This window comes from Stomoxys calcitrans, chromosome 5, assembly GCF_963082655.1.
Source record: "Stomoxys calcitrans chromosome 5, idStoCalc2.1, whole genome shotgun sequence".
In the NCBI taxonomy this organism is placed as follows: Eukaryota; Metazoa; Arthropoda; class Insecta; order Diptera; family Muscidae; genus Stomoxys; species Stomoxys calcitrans.
Genome location: NC_081556.1, coordinates 144,012,794 through 144,029,604, shown reverse-complemented (window position 1 = coordinate 144,029,604; position 16,811 = coordinate 144,012,794). Strand labels below are relative to the sequence as shown.

Genomic DNA, 16,811 nt, shown 5'->3' with positions numbered 1-16,811 from the left:
TATTGTTCTGCGACCCCATAAAGTGTATATATTCTAGATCGTCACGACATTCTTAAATGTTTTCGCCATGTCCATCCGTCCGTCCGTCTGTCGAAAGAACGATAGCGGTCGAACGCGTAGCTCTAGCTTACATTTCGCTAGAGGCATATTCACAGATTCCAGTGTCCCTGGAATGTGTAGGGAAGTGTTTAGTCTTGCAAGCTCATCCGCTTTACAGATGGCTGAACCTGGTCACCTGGTCGTTTAGTTTGGAGCCATCCGTATAGAAGTCTAGGTAACTTCTGTTACCAGGGATATCATAGTTCCAAATGGTTGTATTAGGAATAGTTGTACAGTATTTTTTCATCAAAAAGCGGCTCAGGTACGGTGTAATCCACACTGCCTGGTGTTTGAAATATTGGCATTACATTCCCTTAGTCTTCCAAGTATCGCTTCAGGGGCTGAGGAAATACTTGGTATTCAAGCATGCGCCATTGGTCGAGAAGGAATATCTTTCTTCTTGACTAAATCTAGTGCTGCTCCTGGCCAGATCTCACCAATCTTTTACTATTACAAAGAAAAAAACACATTTTTCTGCATAACTTTAAAAAACAAGGGTTTTTTTAGGTTTTTATTTCTAATAGACAAAAACACGCCCACTACAGCTTCAGTTATCTTAAGACTTCAGTTTGTTTTAATAAAGACTAACAAGTAAAATATGCGCTCCACCATTTATAGTGTTTGCAAAGTACGAGCTCCTCGATACTGTCTGTCATCGCATGATGTCGTTAGATATCTGATGCAGCTTTGACTGTCGTTCCGGAAATGTTTAATGAGTCCGCTGATACATGTTGTCCAGCATAAGTAATAAAGTATTGCAGGGAACGTCATTCGATGTTTGATTCGATATAAGTCGCTTTATTTTTGTATGAATAATTTCCTCATAGTTTGTATACAATTTCGGTAGTTCGAGAGATTTGTATAGATTTTTGACACGCTGTATCATTTTAGGATCTAAAATTTGAATAAATGATCATCAATAATGTGAAAATCCTATATGACCAAAATATCTCACCATATTTTCCATAACATTCAAGCATTGTTAGCTTTTGTTCATTATTGGCACGATTCATACACTCTACGGCCAACCAGGAGCACTTGTTTTCCTCTATGTCAGTACCAATTTTGCCCGTAATTTTAGGATCACCAAAACAATCCAAATAGTCATCTTGTACTTGAAAGTAACGTCCCATTTCCATTGAAATTATTTTAACCTGGCGAAAAGCCTCTGGATTGGTAACGCTTATAACATCACATTAGTCACTACATATTCTAGCAGTATTAAATTTTTTTCAAACTTACTCTGCCAAGTGCATGGCCAAGGCAAAGGGAAAATAGAGAGTAGTCGCTGTTTTATTTGTTACTATAGTTTCATATAGCGAACGGGAAAACGACTCAACGCTTCCTTTGGAAATTAGCAACTCTAAAGATGCGCCACTAGCCATGATCATCATTGTTTCCTTATAGAGTTCAAATAAATGAAAATAGCAACTGGAAGTTTTGAAATATTTTTGAAGTAAAGCATAAACAGAGCTGTGGACCATAACAAAATCATTTATGGCCATTAGTCCAACTTCGTTTAGATTATGCCAGCATATTTGCCCTCTTCGTGTAGAACTATTATCTATGATGTCATCAGCCATTAAAATGGAGTACTGCATAATCTCTGTAATCCATCCCAATATATATGATAAACGAATATTTTCCGCTGATACGTTCGTATTCGTTCTTCCAAGTTCTTTAAACGTCTGCACTACTAAAAATCCACGATTCTTTTTGCCCTTTGTTAAGTTAAATTCCAAGCACTTGAAATGGAAATTTGTATCATTGTGTATCTATTGCATGGCGGTTTGGAACTAGAAAACATATTACCTTTGTCAACCACTGTGAAGTATCTTTAGTGCTATATTTCTCTGATAGTTGCCTTATGTCATGTAGAATTTCTGAAATTATGTTTGTTTTGTAATGGCCTTTTGCTAACAATTAGTTATTCAAGTTTACCTGGAACTGTATTCATAAAATCACGTTCATCCGCCTTTGATAAAAAGGAGCGAATTTGTCTAGATAAAATAATATGTAATTATGTTATTAGTAATAAATATTAAGTTTGTTATAAGTTCCCATGTTTCGCAAGACGAAAAAAATGTTTTCTCCGTGTCTCCTCACCTTTATACATAAACGATTTTTGGATACGCTTAAAGTTCCTTTCCATCCAGGAGAATCGACATTTACAAGGACAGCATTTATCAATAAAAGCACAGAACTACGAATGGCATTTAAATTTCCCCATTTATGACTGACATCGTTATGGAAGAGCTCTTAGAGAGAAACCAATAAACATCTGCCATAGTACCCCAAAATATAGACGACTTTCCAAAGATTATTAAATTACAATGTGAAAAATAGTAAAAAATTTTGGACTTTCTTATATTGGTTGTCTACTGTATATGTTGAGGAATCTGAATAGCTTTGTCCATCGCATTCAATTTACTATTAAAAAGTAATCGAAGGGCGAAATATCGTACATAGATACGATGACATTCAGGTACGAGAACAAACTACCGATTAATTGGTACCAAAATCATACAGCTTCGAGAAGAATGGGTGAACTTCCAATCCAAGCTTCCAAAACGGATCGTATTCAACATTGCTGCAAACTTTATTAACAGGGTCTTAACTATTAGTGATATGGAGTTTCACAAGGGAAAAAAACATATAATAGTTTTATATATATATGCATTACTAGTCGAACCGGGCCCGCTTCGCTGCGCCTTCTTTAACTCTCTAATATCTTTTTAGGGTTGGGGCACTTCGCCCTGAATGTGTATATCGAATTCGTGCCACTGTAGCCTATGTCCGCCTATAACACTGAACGCCTGCGTTCAAATTCTGGCGATAACATCCTACAAAATTTAAAGCCATGGTGATCTCCTCTTAATGCTGGCGACATTTGCCATGCATGATCATGTAATAAATTCTCCCCAAAGAGATATCGTACTGCGGCACGCTTTTCGAACTCGGCTATAAAAAAGTCCCTTATCATTGAGTTTAAACTTGAATCGGAAAACTTTCATTGATGAGTGAGAAGTATGCCTCTTCTCGGTTCCTGGGTAAATTTTTACTCCACTCCCAAATACCTTTCTTTTGCGTCCTATTATCGTTTTGGTAAATATTTCCGGTTTATAGAGACACTAATGTAAATATACGCTTCGTGCTCTACTTTCAGATACATTTTATATGAGCCCCTTAATGGCATGATCGGTAAATAAATTATATTTGAGGGTGTTCCTGGGTAAATTTTTGCTCCACTCCCAAATACCTTTCTTTTGAGTCCTATATTATCGCATCGGTAAATATTTCCGGTTTAGAGAAACACTTGGCCCTTATATACGCTTCGTGCTGTACTTTCAGATACATTTTATATGAGCCCCTTAATGGCATGATCGGTAAATAAATTATATTTGAGGGTGGGATGGACCCCAGGGTCCCGAAAATGAGTATCAATTTCCCGAAAATCATTCAATTTAAACATCAAATAGCTTTTATATAAATAGGCAGGTGTTTTCGGGTAGGGCAGTTCCCTAAACATATGGCTCTTCAATTGGATATCAAAAAAAGATATCGTTTCTGATAAAGATACAAAGCGTATCATATAAAGATACATGGCGTATCAGAAATCGCGATCCACCATGCCAGTCAAAGGGTTTTGACTACATTACACATTTGCTGTATTCTTTGAATAGAAAACATTGAATTTAAATTATCTCAAGGTGTAATATGTTCGAAAAATCATGAAAGGATTTTAAAGATTTAGAAAAAAGAGCGCAAACAGACAAACCAAATGAATCGGCCCGTCGCTGTGCTGTAGGTCAATGTGGCGTACGCACAAAAAAGCACATGTTACTTTCAAATTCAAACAAAACGAGTAAAAGCGTTCGGTCGGGCCGAATCTTATGTATCACAACCATGGATTCTGCTAAAAATGTACCCTTAAGGCTAAAACAGAAGAATCGCGTTGAGCTTTTTTGGAGCGTTGCGTTGATAAATGCAACTCTGCAGACAAATCCCTAAAAAGCAACGCGAAAAAGTTAAAATTTTTCCTACTTTGACGACTGAAATGGAGCGTCATTCTGTGTTGCCATACGCGAAGTAGTGATTTTTAGGGGTCAAAGTTAAAAATTCTTTTCGTTTTGTGCGTTGCTTTTTTTGACTTTTGTTTGTATAATGTCAGCGCGTCCATTCTGTTTTGGCATTTATTAACTCACTTTATATTTGTATTATTTTGTAACTATTAAATCAAGAAGTCATATCGGGGTATCGGTTTTTAAGGGCCCTATATATATTTAACAACCTATTGGCTTAGGATTCGTTGTGAGTGTTGGAGGACACTAGTGTATTTCATGAACCAAAGTTCAAATCGGTCCTAGAAGCTCAAGAAGTCAAACCCGAAAATCGGGTTATAAGGGAGCGACATATATTTATGAACCTATTTGGGTGGACTTGACGTAATTATTGGAGGACATAAGTGTACTTTTGTCTTCTTCATTGAAGCTTCAAGGAGCCCAAGAAGTCAAATCCGATTTATATTGGGGCTATATAAGTTTATAATCAGATATAAATATTAGAATATAAAATTTAGAAAAATGGCTAGATGTAGGAAAATTTACCCCACGTATTTTGTTACATTTCGATGTAAACTTCAAAGTGCCGATACACGTGTCTTCCCTTTTTGCCTCTTCTTTCATATTCTGTGCAGTTTTTTTCTGATATTTTTTTGTTGGGTTCCACAATTTTTTAACTTTTCGATTACATCTTGCTTGTATTTTACCTTAACAAATTGATATTGCTTATATGTTTATTCAATTTTAAATAATTCTGGCAACTTAAACTTTTAGCAATTGAAAACATTTTAGCTCTATTTCGATTAACTCTTGTTTAGACACTGACCCAACTACATGCAAATTGTTTACTTGCTCGAATGTCTTGTTTCGAATTGGGTTAAATAAAATTAAATTTTAAACTGGAAAATAATAGATAACACCGTTAATTAAGTAAATTCTACAACAATCATATTGTAGTATTTTAACCACTAAAGGAAGGGGAATGACTATTAGTATATACATATACATACTTGATATTCTAAGTCGATTTTACCATGTCCGGGTCGAACGAATATAGATATCCACTTGAAATTTTGCACAGATCCTTTCTATTGACTTTAGTAACTTAGCTTCGGAGGCTACAAATCTTTGGAGCAAAAAATTTTTTTGCATGGGTTTAGGGGAGATATGAACTAAGAAAACCCTAAGTCGAAATGGAGGATCTTTGCTTTTTGCGAAATCGAGTTGTTTTTCCAAATTTGCCTATTTTTATGTACATATTGCACCCGTCTACATTTACATATCTTATTCAAACTTCACTTAAAACGCATCTACAATATGTCTTCTTTACAAAAAAGAAAGAAAAGAGTAGGGCGTTAAAGCAAATTTTTTCAATAAAGCCTAATCAATGAAAATGCAAACAATCCATTTTTTCAAGTTTTTATACCTTCCACCATAGGATGGGGGTATATTAATTGCGGTCGTCATGACATTTTAAGTCGAGATAGTCATGTTCATCAGTCTGTAGTCCGTCTCGAAAGAGTAGGCGCCTGAAATTTTACACAAATACTTATTATTAGCGTTGGTCGGTTGGGATTGTAAATGGGCCAAATCGGTCCATGTTTTGATATAGCTGCCATATAAACCGATTTTGGGTCTTGGCTTCTTGAGCTCCTAGAGGGCGCAATTTTTATACGATTTGGCTGAAATTTTGAATGAGGTGTTATGTTATAACTTCCAACAACAGTGCTTAGTATGGTCTAAATTAGTATATAACCTAATATATGTAAAAATGCAAATTTTGCCTATGAACATTCCACTAAGGAACAGGGGCAAACTTCTCACATATCAATGAGTGCAGTCCGATTCAAGTTTAAGCTCAATGATAAGGGGCCTCCTTTTTATAGCCGAGTCCAAAAGGCGTGCCGCAGTGCGACACCTCTTTGGAGATAAGTTTTACATGGCATAGTACCTCACAAATGTTGCCAGCATTAGGAGGGGAAAACCAACGCTAAAAATTTTTTTCAGCGTCATAGGCGGCGTCGTGGGTTCGATTCCCGCCGGAAGCCTCGCTCTGTCGCTGCTGTGGTATCACAATGGACTTAAAATTGTCTTAAGTGAGTCTGTAAAGGACTGACACTGTTACCTAATCTAACCTAATATAGCTGTCATATGAACCAATCTTCCGATTAGACATCTTGAGCTTCTAGAGAGCGCAATTCTTATCCGATTGAGCTAAAGTTTCGAACATATTGGTTTGGTATTACTCGCAACAACTGTGAGAAGTATGATCATAATTTGTCCATAACCTGATATAGCCGCCATGTAAACTGATCTTCTGATTAGATATCTTAGGCTTCTAGAGGGTGTAATTCTTATCCAATTTTTTTGAAATGTTGCACATATCGTTGAGGAATGACTTCCAACAACTGTGCTAAGTATGATCTAAATCAGTCCATAACCTGATATAGTTGCCATATAAACCGATCTCCCAATTTGATTTTCTGAGCCTCTGGCGGACGCAATTATTATTCGATTTGCCTGAAATTTTGGGGGTAGTTTTTTTCTATGACTTCTAACAGCCGTGACAAGTACGGTCCATAACTCGGTCAATAACTTGATATAGCTCATATATATTTGTAGTTGGTTAGGGATTGCAAATGGGCATCGGTGCAGATATAGCTTCTACACTCAGAACAATTTGTTAACAAAAAAAGCTGAATAAAAATGGACGAGACGTGCAGCACGTAAAGGGGCCGCTCCAATGAGATGCTAGGATGTGGATGGTTTGGATGTTATCCGAGCTATGCCATCAATTGGTTGTGGACTGTATTGTGGGATCACAGACTAACAGTTTTCACTAATATACTAAGGTGAAAGAGGTTACCCGTAGAGCGAAATAAAAAAAGGGGGAAAGTAAAACAAGGAGTTATGCTGATTTTATCAATTTATTGCCGACTCGAATGCTGCTACTATCCAAGTGGCCGAGTTTAGCTATTTAAGCCCGCCAAGAAGTCTTCGAGTATCGGCATTTGTAACTTTTTTTTAGTACATTTTCATGACATTTACATTTTGTTACTTTAATTTCAGTGCCTTTTCAACCGTTATACAATTCATATGTTTTTAGACTACGAATTCATAATTTTAAAACTAGTAATTCATAAGCACATACAAAAAATAAGTATAATCTTTGAGTTTATACAACAGCAAACATTTTTGTTGTAACAGCAGTATTTTTTTGCTAAAACAGAAAATGAAAAATTGAAAATAGCCTAAATATTTCATGAATACTTCCAAAAATTTGTATATTGCATCTTATATTTAAATTTTACCATTATTTTAACGATTTCAAAAAAAAAGCAGACAAAATAACGACGTAAATTATATTTATGCTTTTAAGCAATAAATTTAAGTATAACATTAGGAAAAAATTGCCTGTATTAATATATGGCAAACGTCTTGATTGTAGTTTAAAAGTTCAAAAATGTTTAATAGTTTTATTCTAAAGTGGAACATTGGTAATGTAGTATCATCAGATAGTTTTCGCTGATAACTCCAGACTAATTTCTCTGGCCGCCTCCACCCGATATCTAAAAATTATATAGCCTAACGTACACAATCCAGACACAATGTACAACGTACACAATCTATGAAAATTTTAAGAAAATCGGTTCAGCCAAGTATCATTTAATCAATATGGGTCTAATGGCGTTTTTGAGGGTTGACGTGACTCCCTATGCTTCGATCAGATTTTGTATGCCAGATTCGAAATCTACTCCTGAATACCTTTCATTTGAGTCCCATATTGAAATGAACGTCCAATATATCCGTTTGGGGGAGATTTGGGCTTGAGGCGGCCCGATGTGTACTTATACTCAAAATTTTATATCCATATTCGTATTCTACTCTTTTGTACCTTTCATTTGATACCTATATAGTCCGATCGGTTCACTTTTGATTTTGGGTTGCGTTTTGGCATAAGGGGGAGGGTCTGTCCCCCTTCCGATACCGAAAAATTATATAGCCTATGTTTCCTTCCAGAACAACCTACAAAATATGCGAAAATTAAGAAAATCGGTTCTGCCGTTCTTCAGTCTTTACGGAACAAACAAACCGAGTCCCATAAACCCGTGATTGGCTAATGTACCCATTTTGGGCGTTTTTGTGGTGGTGGGGTGACCCCCTATACTTCGACATGAATTTATATGCCAGATTCGTTATCTACTCCCGCATACTTTTTATTTGATACCCATATTGTCCTTATCGGTCCATTTTTGATTTTGGGTGGTGTTTTTGAGATAACAGAGGGTCCACCCCCTTCCATTATCATTAAATTAGAAAGCCTATTCCTACTTCCTGATCATATTCGTAATCTACTCCCGAATACCTTTCATTTGAGTCCCATATTGTCATGATCGTCAAATCTATTTTAAGGGGTTTTGGGGTTGGGGCGGTCCCCCAGGTACATGGTCCCAACTTTTATTATGAAATTCGTACTCTACTCTTGAATACCTTTCATTTGAATCCCCTACTGTTCCGATCGGGCTACTTTTATTTTTGGGTAAGGGGAAGGGCCCGTTTCCCTCCCGATATCAAACAATTATATAGCCTATGTTTCCTTCCAGACCAACCTGCACAATCTGTGAAAATTTCAATGTAATCGGTTCAGCCGTTTTGAGTCTATACGGAACAAACAAACAAACCGACAAACAAACACAAATTGTATTTTTTATATATACCTTTTATAAGATATACCTTGTAGGGTCTCAAATCACTATTTTGAAGAGTTACAAACGTAATAGCAAATTTAGTTTTTCCCAGGTCACATGGTGGAGTGTATTAAAAAAAAAAGTGTCCATATATCAAATATAGCCCCAATGTGGTGCCACAGTGGTACTAATACAACTCCCAATTTCATATTTCGGCGTGCTACATTTCAGCTCAATATCTTAAATGTTTATACCCTACACCACTACTGTGGTACAGGGTATTATAACTTAGTGTATTTGTTTGAAACACCCAAAAGGAAGAGAGATAGACCCATTGATTAGTATACCGATCAACTCAGAATCACTTTCTGATTCGATTTAGCTATGTCCGTCTGTCTGTCTGTCCGTCCGTCTGTCTGTCCATATTAATTTGTGTACAAACTACAGGTCGCAATTTTCATCCTATCGCCTTCAAATTTGGTACAGGTATGTTTTTCGGCTTAAATACGAGGCCTATTGAAATTGGAAAAAATCGGTTCACTTTTGGCTATAGCTCCCATATATATGTTCGTCCGATTTGCTGTAATAATGCAATAAAAGGGTCAATTGCTAACCGATTCTCTCGAAATATGGCAGGAAGGATTTTCTTATAACTCCCGACATTCTTGGTGAATTTCATGGAAGTCGGTTTAGATTTACATATAGCTCTTATATAAATATCGCCCGATTTTCACTCCTAAAGCCATTGAAGCGCATTTATTGACCCGTCTTCCCAAAAATTTGTACAACACCTTCCTCGACGACTACCACAATATTTGAGAAGATTGCTTGAAATCGGCTCAGATTTGGATATAGCTCCTATATATATGTTCGTCCGATTTGCAAAAATTATGCAATCAAATGGTCATTTATTAACCGATTATCTCGAAATTTGGCAGGAAGGATTTTTTTATGAAGGTTCAGATTTATTGCAATAGATATAGCTCTCATATATATATCTCGCCCGATTTTCACCCCTAGAACCATTGCAAGCGCATTTATTAACCAATCTTTCGAAAACTTTGTACAACGTCTTGCTCGACGACTATCACATTATCTGAGAAGTTTGCTCGAAATCGGTTCAGAATTAGATATAGCTCCTATATATATTTTGGGCAATTTGCAATAATGTTGTCATTTGTCAATCGTAGTTATTGCAGTTTGAACATATTTGCTCGTCGAGGCCTATCAAAATTGGTTTAGAATTGGATATAGTTCCTACATTGTACCTATAGGGTAGGTGTAGGGTATTATACAGTGGGCATCGCCCGACTTTTGCCCTTCCTTACTGGTTTTTATTGTTTTAGCACTGATCACACCTAAAGTTTTACTACGATCAAGAACATATGCCTTGTAGTGTCGTAAACGGATGAGTCGAATATTTAAATGAACATCTTTCGGTGGTGGCTACAAAAAAGCAAACAAAGAACATGAATGATAATCTTTACCACAGATTTATATTGTTTAAAATAGAACAATAGAATATCTCCGATTTTGCACAGAATAAATATGATCAATTATTCATCTGCTCATTCATTTGCATTTATTTTGTTTAAACTATTGACTCCTTTTCACCGCTCACGTCGATGAATTTTGTTTAGCATTTGTAAATATATCTCATAAAATGGACAACTTGATAACTTCTCTATGAGAGTTTTAATCCTTGCGTAGGTTTCTTCTTCATATGCAACATATAGTGTTGTTAGCTTTAGGTCCTTGTATAGTTGTTTAACACGTTCCACCATTTGAGGATCTGTAATACAAATATCAATAAATAAATAATTATATGAATTTCTAGAACTTATTATGCTGAGGGCAAATTTTTAATCCATTGGAGTTTAGGTTTGTGAAGAAGTAAAGTTTAATCGTGCACTTAAGAAGATATTAAGTTGTTGACAACTCAACCTAGTTATGACCTGTCATGACGGACACAATGACTGAGACGTCTGTTCTAGCCAATGACAGCAAAACAGTAGACCTCTTCAAGTCTAGATGAGGCCGCATAGTTTTGGAATGCTCACAGCCCCCTCTTTATGACCATCTATCATTCGTTGCCCTTCGGGCCTGGTCCTGAAAACTTAGCTTACATTTCGTTAGAGGCATACCCACAGATTCCAGTGTCCCTGGAGTGTGTAAGGTAGTTCCTAGTCGCGCAAGCTCGTCTGCTTCAGAATTTCCTGGGATATCTCTGTGGCCCGGCACCAAGGACAGGTGAATTTTGAACTGTTTAGCCATCTCGTTGAGAGATCTGCGACAGTCGAGGGGGGTTTTTGTGTTCAGAAATACGTTCTCCAGGGATTCAGTGGCTGCCTGTCTGTCTGAGAAGATATTTATGCCAATCTTATTATATTATATCTTAGCCATTCCACCACTTCCCTAATTGCAAGGATGTCGCTTTATACACACTGCAGTGATCGGGTAACCTCTTCGATATGACCAGTTCTAGATCTTTAGAGTACACCCCAAAGCCCACCTGGTCGTTTAGTTTGGAACCATCCGTATAGAAGTCTATGTAACTTCTATTACCAGAGATATCGTAGATCCAATCGGTTCTATCAGGAAAAATGGTACAGTAATTTTTATCAAAAAGCGTCTCAGGTAGGGTATAATCCACACTACCTGAAACATCGGATATTGTATCAAGGATAACACAGTGTCCGTAGCCGCCACATGACCAATGAGAAAGCTCTCTTAACCTCACGGCAGTGATCGCTGCAATTTGGGTAGCCACAATGTCCAGACGCATAAGATGTAGCATATAATTCGGTGCATCACAAGTTGTCGTCCTCAGCGGATGGACAAACAAGCTATCATCTGGATCCGTTTAAGTAATGAGCAGTAGGTGGATTTTTGAAGCACCGTCCACCAGACAACAACACCTTATAGCGTTATTGGTCCGACAACTGCAGTATATATCCAATGCATGACACGCGGTCTAAATCCCCAACTTTTGACTATGGCTCTCTTGCAGATGTATAGAGCAAGAGTGGCCTTTCTTGCCCTTTCCAACATGTAGGATTTGCAACTTGTAACTCCTGCTAAAAAGAACTAATTCTATCATGCAAGGATTTATACCCAAGCCACTTTCGGTAGCCCACTTTGCTGTTGCACGTAGAGCTTCCAGAAGTATATCTCTTAGAGTGCTGGAAAACTTTCCCCTAACCGCAATTGCCACGTCATCAGCATATGCGACCACTCTTATGCATTTTTCTTCCAGAGACAATGATATATTGTTAATGGCTATATTCCAAAGTTGAGGAGACAGTACACCTCCCTGAGATGTTCCTCTGCTGACCCATCTTTTAAGATCCACAGATGCCAAGCCTGCCGTAATGCATCTTTTAGTAAGTAAGTTATTAATAAACTTTCTTACGGTAGAGTTGATGCCTAGAAACTCCAACTCCTTCATTACATTATTGAAAGCACATTCAATGCCAAGAAATGCTACCATTGTATATTCCTTGACAGCGAGAGAATCCTCAATGTAGAAAAACTTGTCAGTTCTAGAAGGGACATAACCTATAATTTTATGAAAAGAAATTGAGAAATTGGAGAAACAAGAAACAGAGTCAAAAAGCCATCCGCGTCTTGCACAATCCCCGACAATTTATAGTAAACTGCAGATGTTCGAGTATAATACTGCATGATATTGTGGTCTGGTGGACAGCCATTCAATTTCTCAGTTACGCGTAAACAAATTTTATAGGACGGAAAAGGCTATGCTTGGCCAATACAAAACAGTTATATTCGAACCCCCACAATTATGCTGCATACTTCAGTTGTCAGACCTATGCTATATGGTGTTAGGGTCCGGCGGACTGCAATTCATATATCCTCCTACTCTTAGCAATTGGTTATACGATTGAAGTTTAACAATGTACTCTTTCCTATTGCACATTTCTTACCATTTTTGCCATAACATTCCTTCATGATTTGTTTTTGGTCATCGTTGGCAAGCCGTAGGCATTCCAAAGCCAACCAAGAAAGTTTATTATTTTCAATATCGGTTCCGATTTTTCCAGATTTTTCAGGTTTACCATAACAATCCAAGTAATCATTTTGAACTTGAAAATAATAACCAAATTCCATAGCAATGTCATGTGCTTGCTTAAAGTATTGCTGATCCTTTACACTGGAATTAACGGACAATTTGACATTATATTACTGTTCCGAAATAGCATTAGAACTTACCCTGCCAGTTGCATAGCCACGGCTACGGGAAAATAGAAAGTATGAAATGCTGTCTTATTATGGGTCATTACTCGATATTTTTCAGCTGTGAGCTCCATAATACTTTTGCGACCATTCAACACATCCATACATTGCCCACATGCTGTAATGTATATTGTCTCATGAAACAATTCCATTATTTTCACATATCCCTGCGATTTATGGAAATACTTTTTGAGCAAGGCATAAGTCATGTTCTCTAAAAGTATAACATCATTGACAGCTGTAACACCGACATCCTGTAAATTGTGCCAGCAGATGCGACTACGACGCTTGAGGCTACCATCCATGAGATCATCGTAAATTAGAAAGAATGAATTGAGCATTTCAACACACCATCCAAGAATATAGGATAATTTGATCATTTCTGGAGTGACATTTTGTGATGCTACAAGGCTTTTATATGCCTGTACAGTTAGTATTCCTCGATATTTGTTGCCATGGGGAACATTATACTCTAAAGACTGTGGAATGAATTAGAAATATCCATACAAGAAATAGGAAAGCATTATTTTTGTAATACTCATAATGTGCACGATACACAAATAGAAGGTAGCTGTAAGCGATCAACCCACTTTAGTTTTAAATTTACATTTTCTTTTATTTGATGACGTTTTCAATCATCATTTGTGGACAATACTACATTTAATGGATGCCTTTGCACTTTTGTGTTTTAGGCAAGTGTCGCTACTTTATATTGGTGTATCCTGTTTATGTTACCTACGCGCGTTATCCACGAGGAGGTGGTAACTGGGTCGATGGCATCTGTGATTTCAGCTACATTGCGCTGAATTTCTGAAATGAGATTAATTGAAGAATTAATCACTTTTTTACTTTCGTTTGTCTTAAAAGAGAGAGGATAAACGTCCATTCCGCAGAAAGAAAAAGGAAATGGAAAGACGTGGGAGTGAGTGAATTGAGATGTACAGGAGTCAGAATAAAGTCCGAAAATTCTACCAAAGAATTAAACATCAAACATATGGCTTTGGTGCAGGCACATCCTCCTGCAGAGACAAAGAAGGAAATCTGGTTACGGATAGCATGCTGAGGATATGGAAAGAACATTCTACCCAACTGCTAGTGTCCGACGTTGGCGGCGAAGAGGATACCGCAGAACCAATCAATGATGATGGTATAGAGTGTTAACCTCCTAGTCAGAATGAGGTCCAAATAGCAGTGACCCGACTAAAGAACAAAAAGGCAGCAGGAGCCGACGGGTTACCCGCGCAATCTGGCTGGAAGAACGCATATCCGATGATTGGAACCTCAGCATACTATGTCCCGTACACCAGAAAGGCGACAAGACGGAATGTGCCAAAGGAGACAAGACGGAATGTCCCCATCGCATACAAGAAGAGTACTGTGTGAAAGATTAAAACCTAAAGTCAATGGGATAATTGGGTCCTATCCATGTGGCTTTAGACCTGGTAAATCCATCCTGAACCTGATATTCACACTGCGCCAAATCCTGGAAAAGACCCGAGAAGGACGAATCAACAACTACCATCTCTTTGTTGACGATAAAGCCGCTTTCGATACCCCTATACGTTAAAGGTATTTTAAGCCGTACCTGAGTTTGGAATCCCTGCAAAACTAATAATGCTCTGCAGGATGACTCTTTCTGATACGAGTTCCTCAGTAAGAATAGGAAAGAATCTCTCCGAACCATTTAATACCAAACGAGGTTTCAGACAAGGAGAGACCCTATCGTGTGATCTCTTTAATATCCTACTGGAGAAGATTATACGAGATGCAGATGTGAGTAGATATGGCACACTAATCACAAGAGAACACATGCTACTCGCCTATGCCGACGACATCGACTTCATAGGTGGGTCAGTATTAACTGCAGCCTTTGAAAGTTTCGAAAGAGAGTCAGTGAAAATGGGTCTGGCAGTAAATGGAGATAAGACGAAATGAATGGTTTCAACTCTCAAAACGCCCTGTACAACCGAGCAGATAAAGAAAATGGAGAAACTTGGGAACCACAACTTTGAGATAGTCAGTAACTTTATCTACCTCGGCGCCGCCGTAACCGAAAAGAATGACATCAGTTTTGATATAAAGCGAAGAATATTTCTGGCAAACAGATTCTATTGTACTTTGGACTAAGTAAGCAGTTAAGAAACAAGGCCACCTCTCTACAGATGAAGATTACACTATACAAGACACTGATACTACCCGTGCTGTTATATGGTTCTGAGGCATGGATACTTGCGTAAGCAGATGAGGCAGTGCTTGAAGTATTTGAGAGAAAGATTCTTCGTAAAATATATGGACCAGTTTGCGTTAATGGAGAATATAGGCGACGTATGAACCACGAGCTTGTATGCCGACAATAGCATAGTTACACGCATCAAAATACAACAACTGCGTTGGCTAGGTCATGGTGTCAGAATAGATGAAGAAGCTCCAGCAAAGAAGTCTTTTGAAGGCAAACACGGTGGTACACGCAAACCGGGAAGACCAACAGCCTGATGGAAAGATCAAATGGTGGAAGACACCTCGAAACTAGGGCGCAATTCTAATTTGATTTGGCTGAAATTTTGCATGAAGTGTTTTGTTATGACTTCCAACAACTGTGCTAAGTACGGTTCAAATCGGTCCATAACCTGACATAGCTGCCATATAAATCGATCTTGAATCTTGATTTCTTGAGCCAATTCTTATCTGATTTGACTGAAATTTTGCAAGAAGTGTTTTGTTATGACTTCCAACAACTGTGTCAAATATGGTTTTAATTGAACCATAACCTGATATAGCTGCCATATACACCGATCTGGGGTCTTGACTTCTTGAGCATCTAGAGTTCGCAAATATTATCCGATTTGGCTGAAATTTTGTACAACGACTTCTCTCATGAACTTCAATATACGTGGCCTGAATCGGTCTATAGCCTGGTACAGCTCCCATATAAACCGGTCTCCCTATTTTACTTCTTGAGCCCCTTAAGGGCGCAATTTTTATTCGAATTGGCTGAAATTACACACAATTACACACCGACATCTACTAAGGTCTAGCACGCTTTTACTTGTTTTAATTCATGTCAAAAAATTATATGTAGAAAATACCTGGAAATATGGCCATTAATTGACGACTTTCTTCAGCAAAAACATCGGGCTTGAAATCCTTATGAATTGTTGATAACGTTCTGCAAACATATTATTTTGTATTAGAATTGTGATTTAGAAAAAAGTTTTATTTAATCATCTTTAATCAAGGCGGATTTAAAAAGGTGGCCTCACGCGAACAGCTGTTAACAGCCGGCCAGCTTTGATGGTATTAAGATTACAGATTTTTGTTTGCATTCTCTTTGTTGTTATCTTCTTTCTCCCATATTCTCTGCTTATGTACACAAACGTATACACACACGCACACAAATTTCTTTGTGTGTGTAGGCAAAACGCCGATCAGCTTGATGACAAGATGGCGGATTGCACCATATAATTTGTGGTTGTTGTACAAATGAGACCACCTTTAATTGTTTCGCCATGATTTTAAATATACATATGTACAATGCACATTGGAGAGCATATGTGGATGCATAATTACAAAGTGTGACTATAAAAAACTTTTAAAGTCACACTGGTCAAAAAAGTGCAAGAAAATCTATTTATTTTGGATTTAAATATTTATTAATTGCAAAATTTGAAACTGTAGCGGGGATTGGGGTTTTTGGGCGCCAATTACATAA

The 16,811-nt window shown here is 37.5% G+C and overlaps 3 protein-coding genes across 3 annotated transcripts in view; 1 reads left to right on the top strand and 2 right to left on the bottom strand.

Moving 5' to 3' along the window:
• Positions 1–16,811, top strand: part of LOC106085406 (SAGA-associated factor 29) — a 70,058-nt gene that overhangs the window by 8,261 nt on the left and 44,986 nt on the right. The gene's annotated exons all lie outside the window — the stretch shown is intronic.
• LOC106085408 (farnesyl pyrophosphate synthase-like) lies at positions 640–2,056 on the bottom strand. Its single transcript, XM_013249640.2, has 5 exons — positions 2,041–2,056; positions 1,912–1,982; positions 1,342–1,844; positions 1,055–1,281; positions 640–993 (listed from the first exon to the last, which is right to left on the bottom strand). The coding sequence occupies exons 1-5, from the start codon at positions 2,054–2,056 to the stop codon at positions 809–811; spliced, it is 1,002 nt and encodes a 333-aa protein (XP_013105094.2). The 3' UTR covers positions 640–808.
• Positions 10,378–16,720, bottom strand: LOC106085402 (farnesyl pyrophosphate synthase). Its single transcript, XM_059368656.1, has 6 exons — positions 16,443–16,720; positions 16,189–16,270; positions 13,842–13,912; positions 13,079–13,581; positions 12,793–13,019; positions 10,378–10,640 (listed from the first exon to the last, which is right to left on the bottom strand). Exons 1-6 carry the CDS (start codon positions 16,452–16,454, stop codon positions 10,459–10,461), a joined length of 1,077 nt encoding a protein of 358 aa, XP_059224639.1. The 5' UTR covers positions 16,455–16,720; the 3' UTR covers positions 10,378–10,458.

What these genes read in the sequence shown, in the direction of transcription:
- LOC106085408 (XM_013249640.2), bottom strand. An exon ending in CTTCACAGTGGTTGACAAAG is followed by an intron (nt 1,845 to 1,911) that starts GTAATATGTTTT and finishes TTCCATTTCAAG; the next exon opens with TGCTTGGAATTTAACTTAAC. An exon ending in TTGGCCATGCACTTGGCAGA is followed by an intron (nt 1,282 to 1,341) that starts GTAAGTTTGAAA and finishes TGATGTTATAAG; the next exon opens with CGTTACCAATCCAGAGGCTT.
- LOC106085402 (XM_059368656.1), bottom strand. An exon ending in GTGGCTATGCAACTGGCAGG is followed by an intron (nt 13,020 to 13,078) that starts GTAAGTTCTAAT and finishes CGTTAATTCCAG; the next exon opens with TGTAAAGGATCAGCAATACT. An exon ending in GGAATGTTATGGCAAAAATG is followed by an intron (nt 10,641 to 12,792) that starts GTAAGAAATGTG and finishes TTTGTATTACAG; the next exon opens with ATCCTCAAATGGTGGAACGT.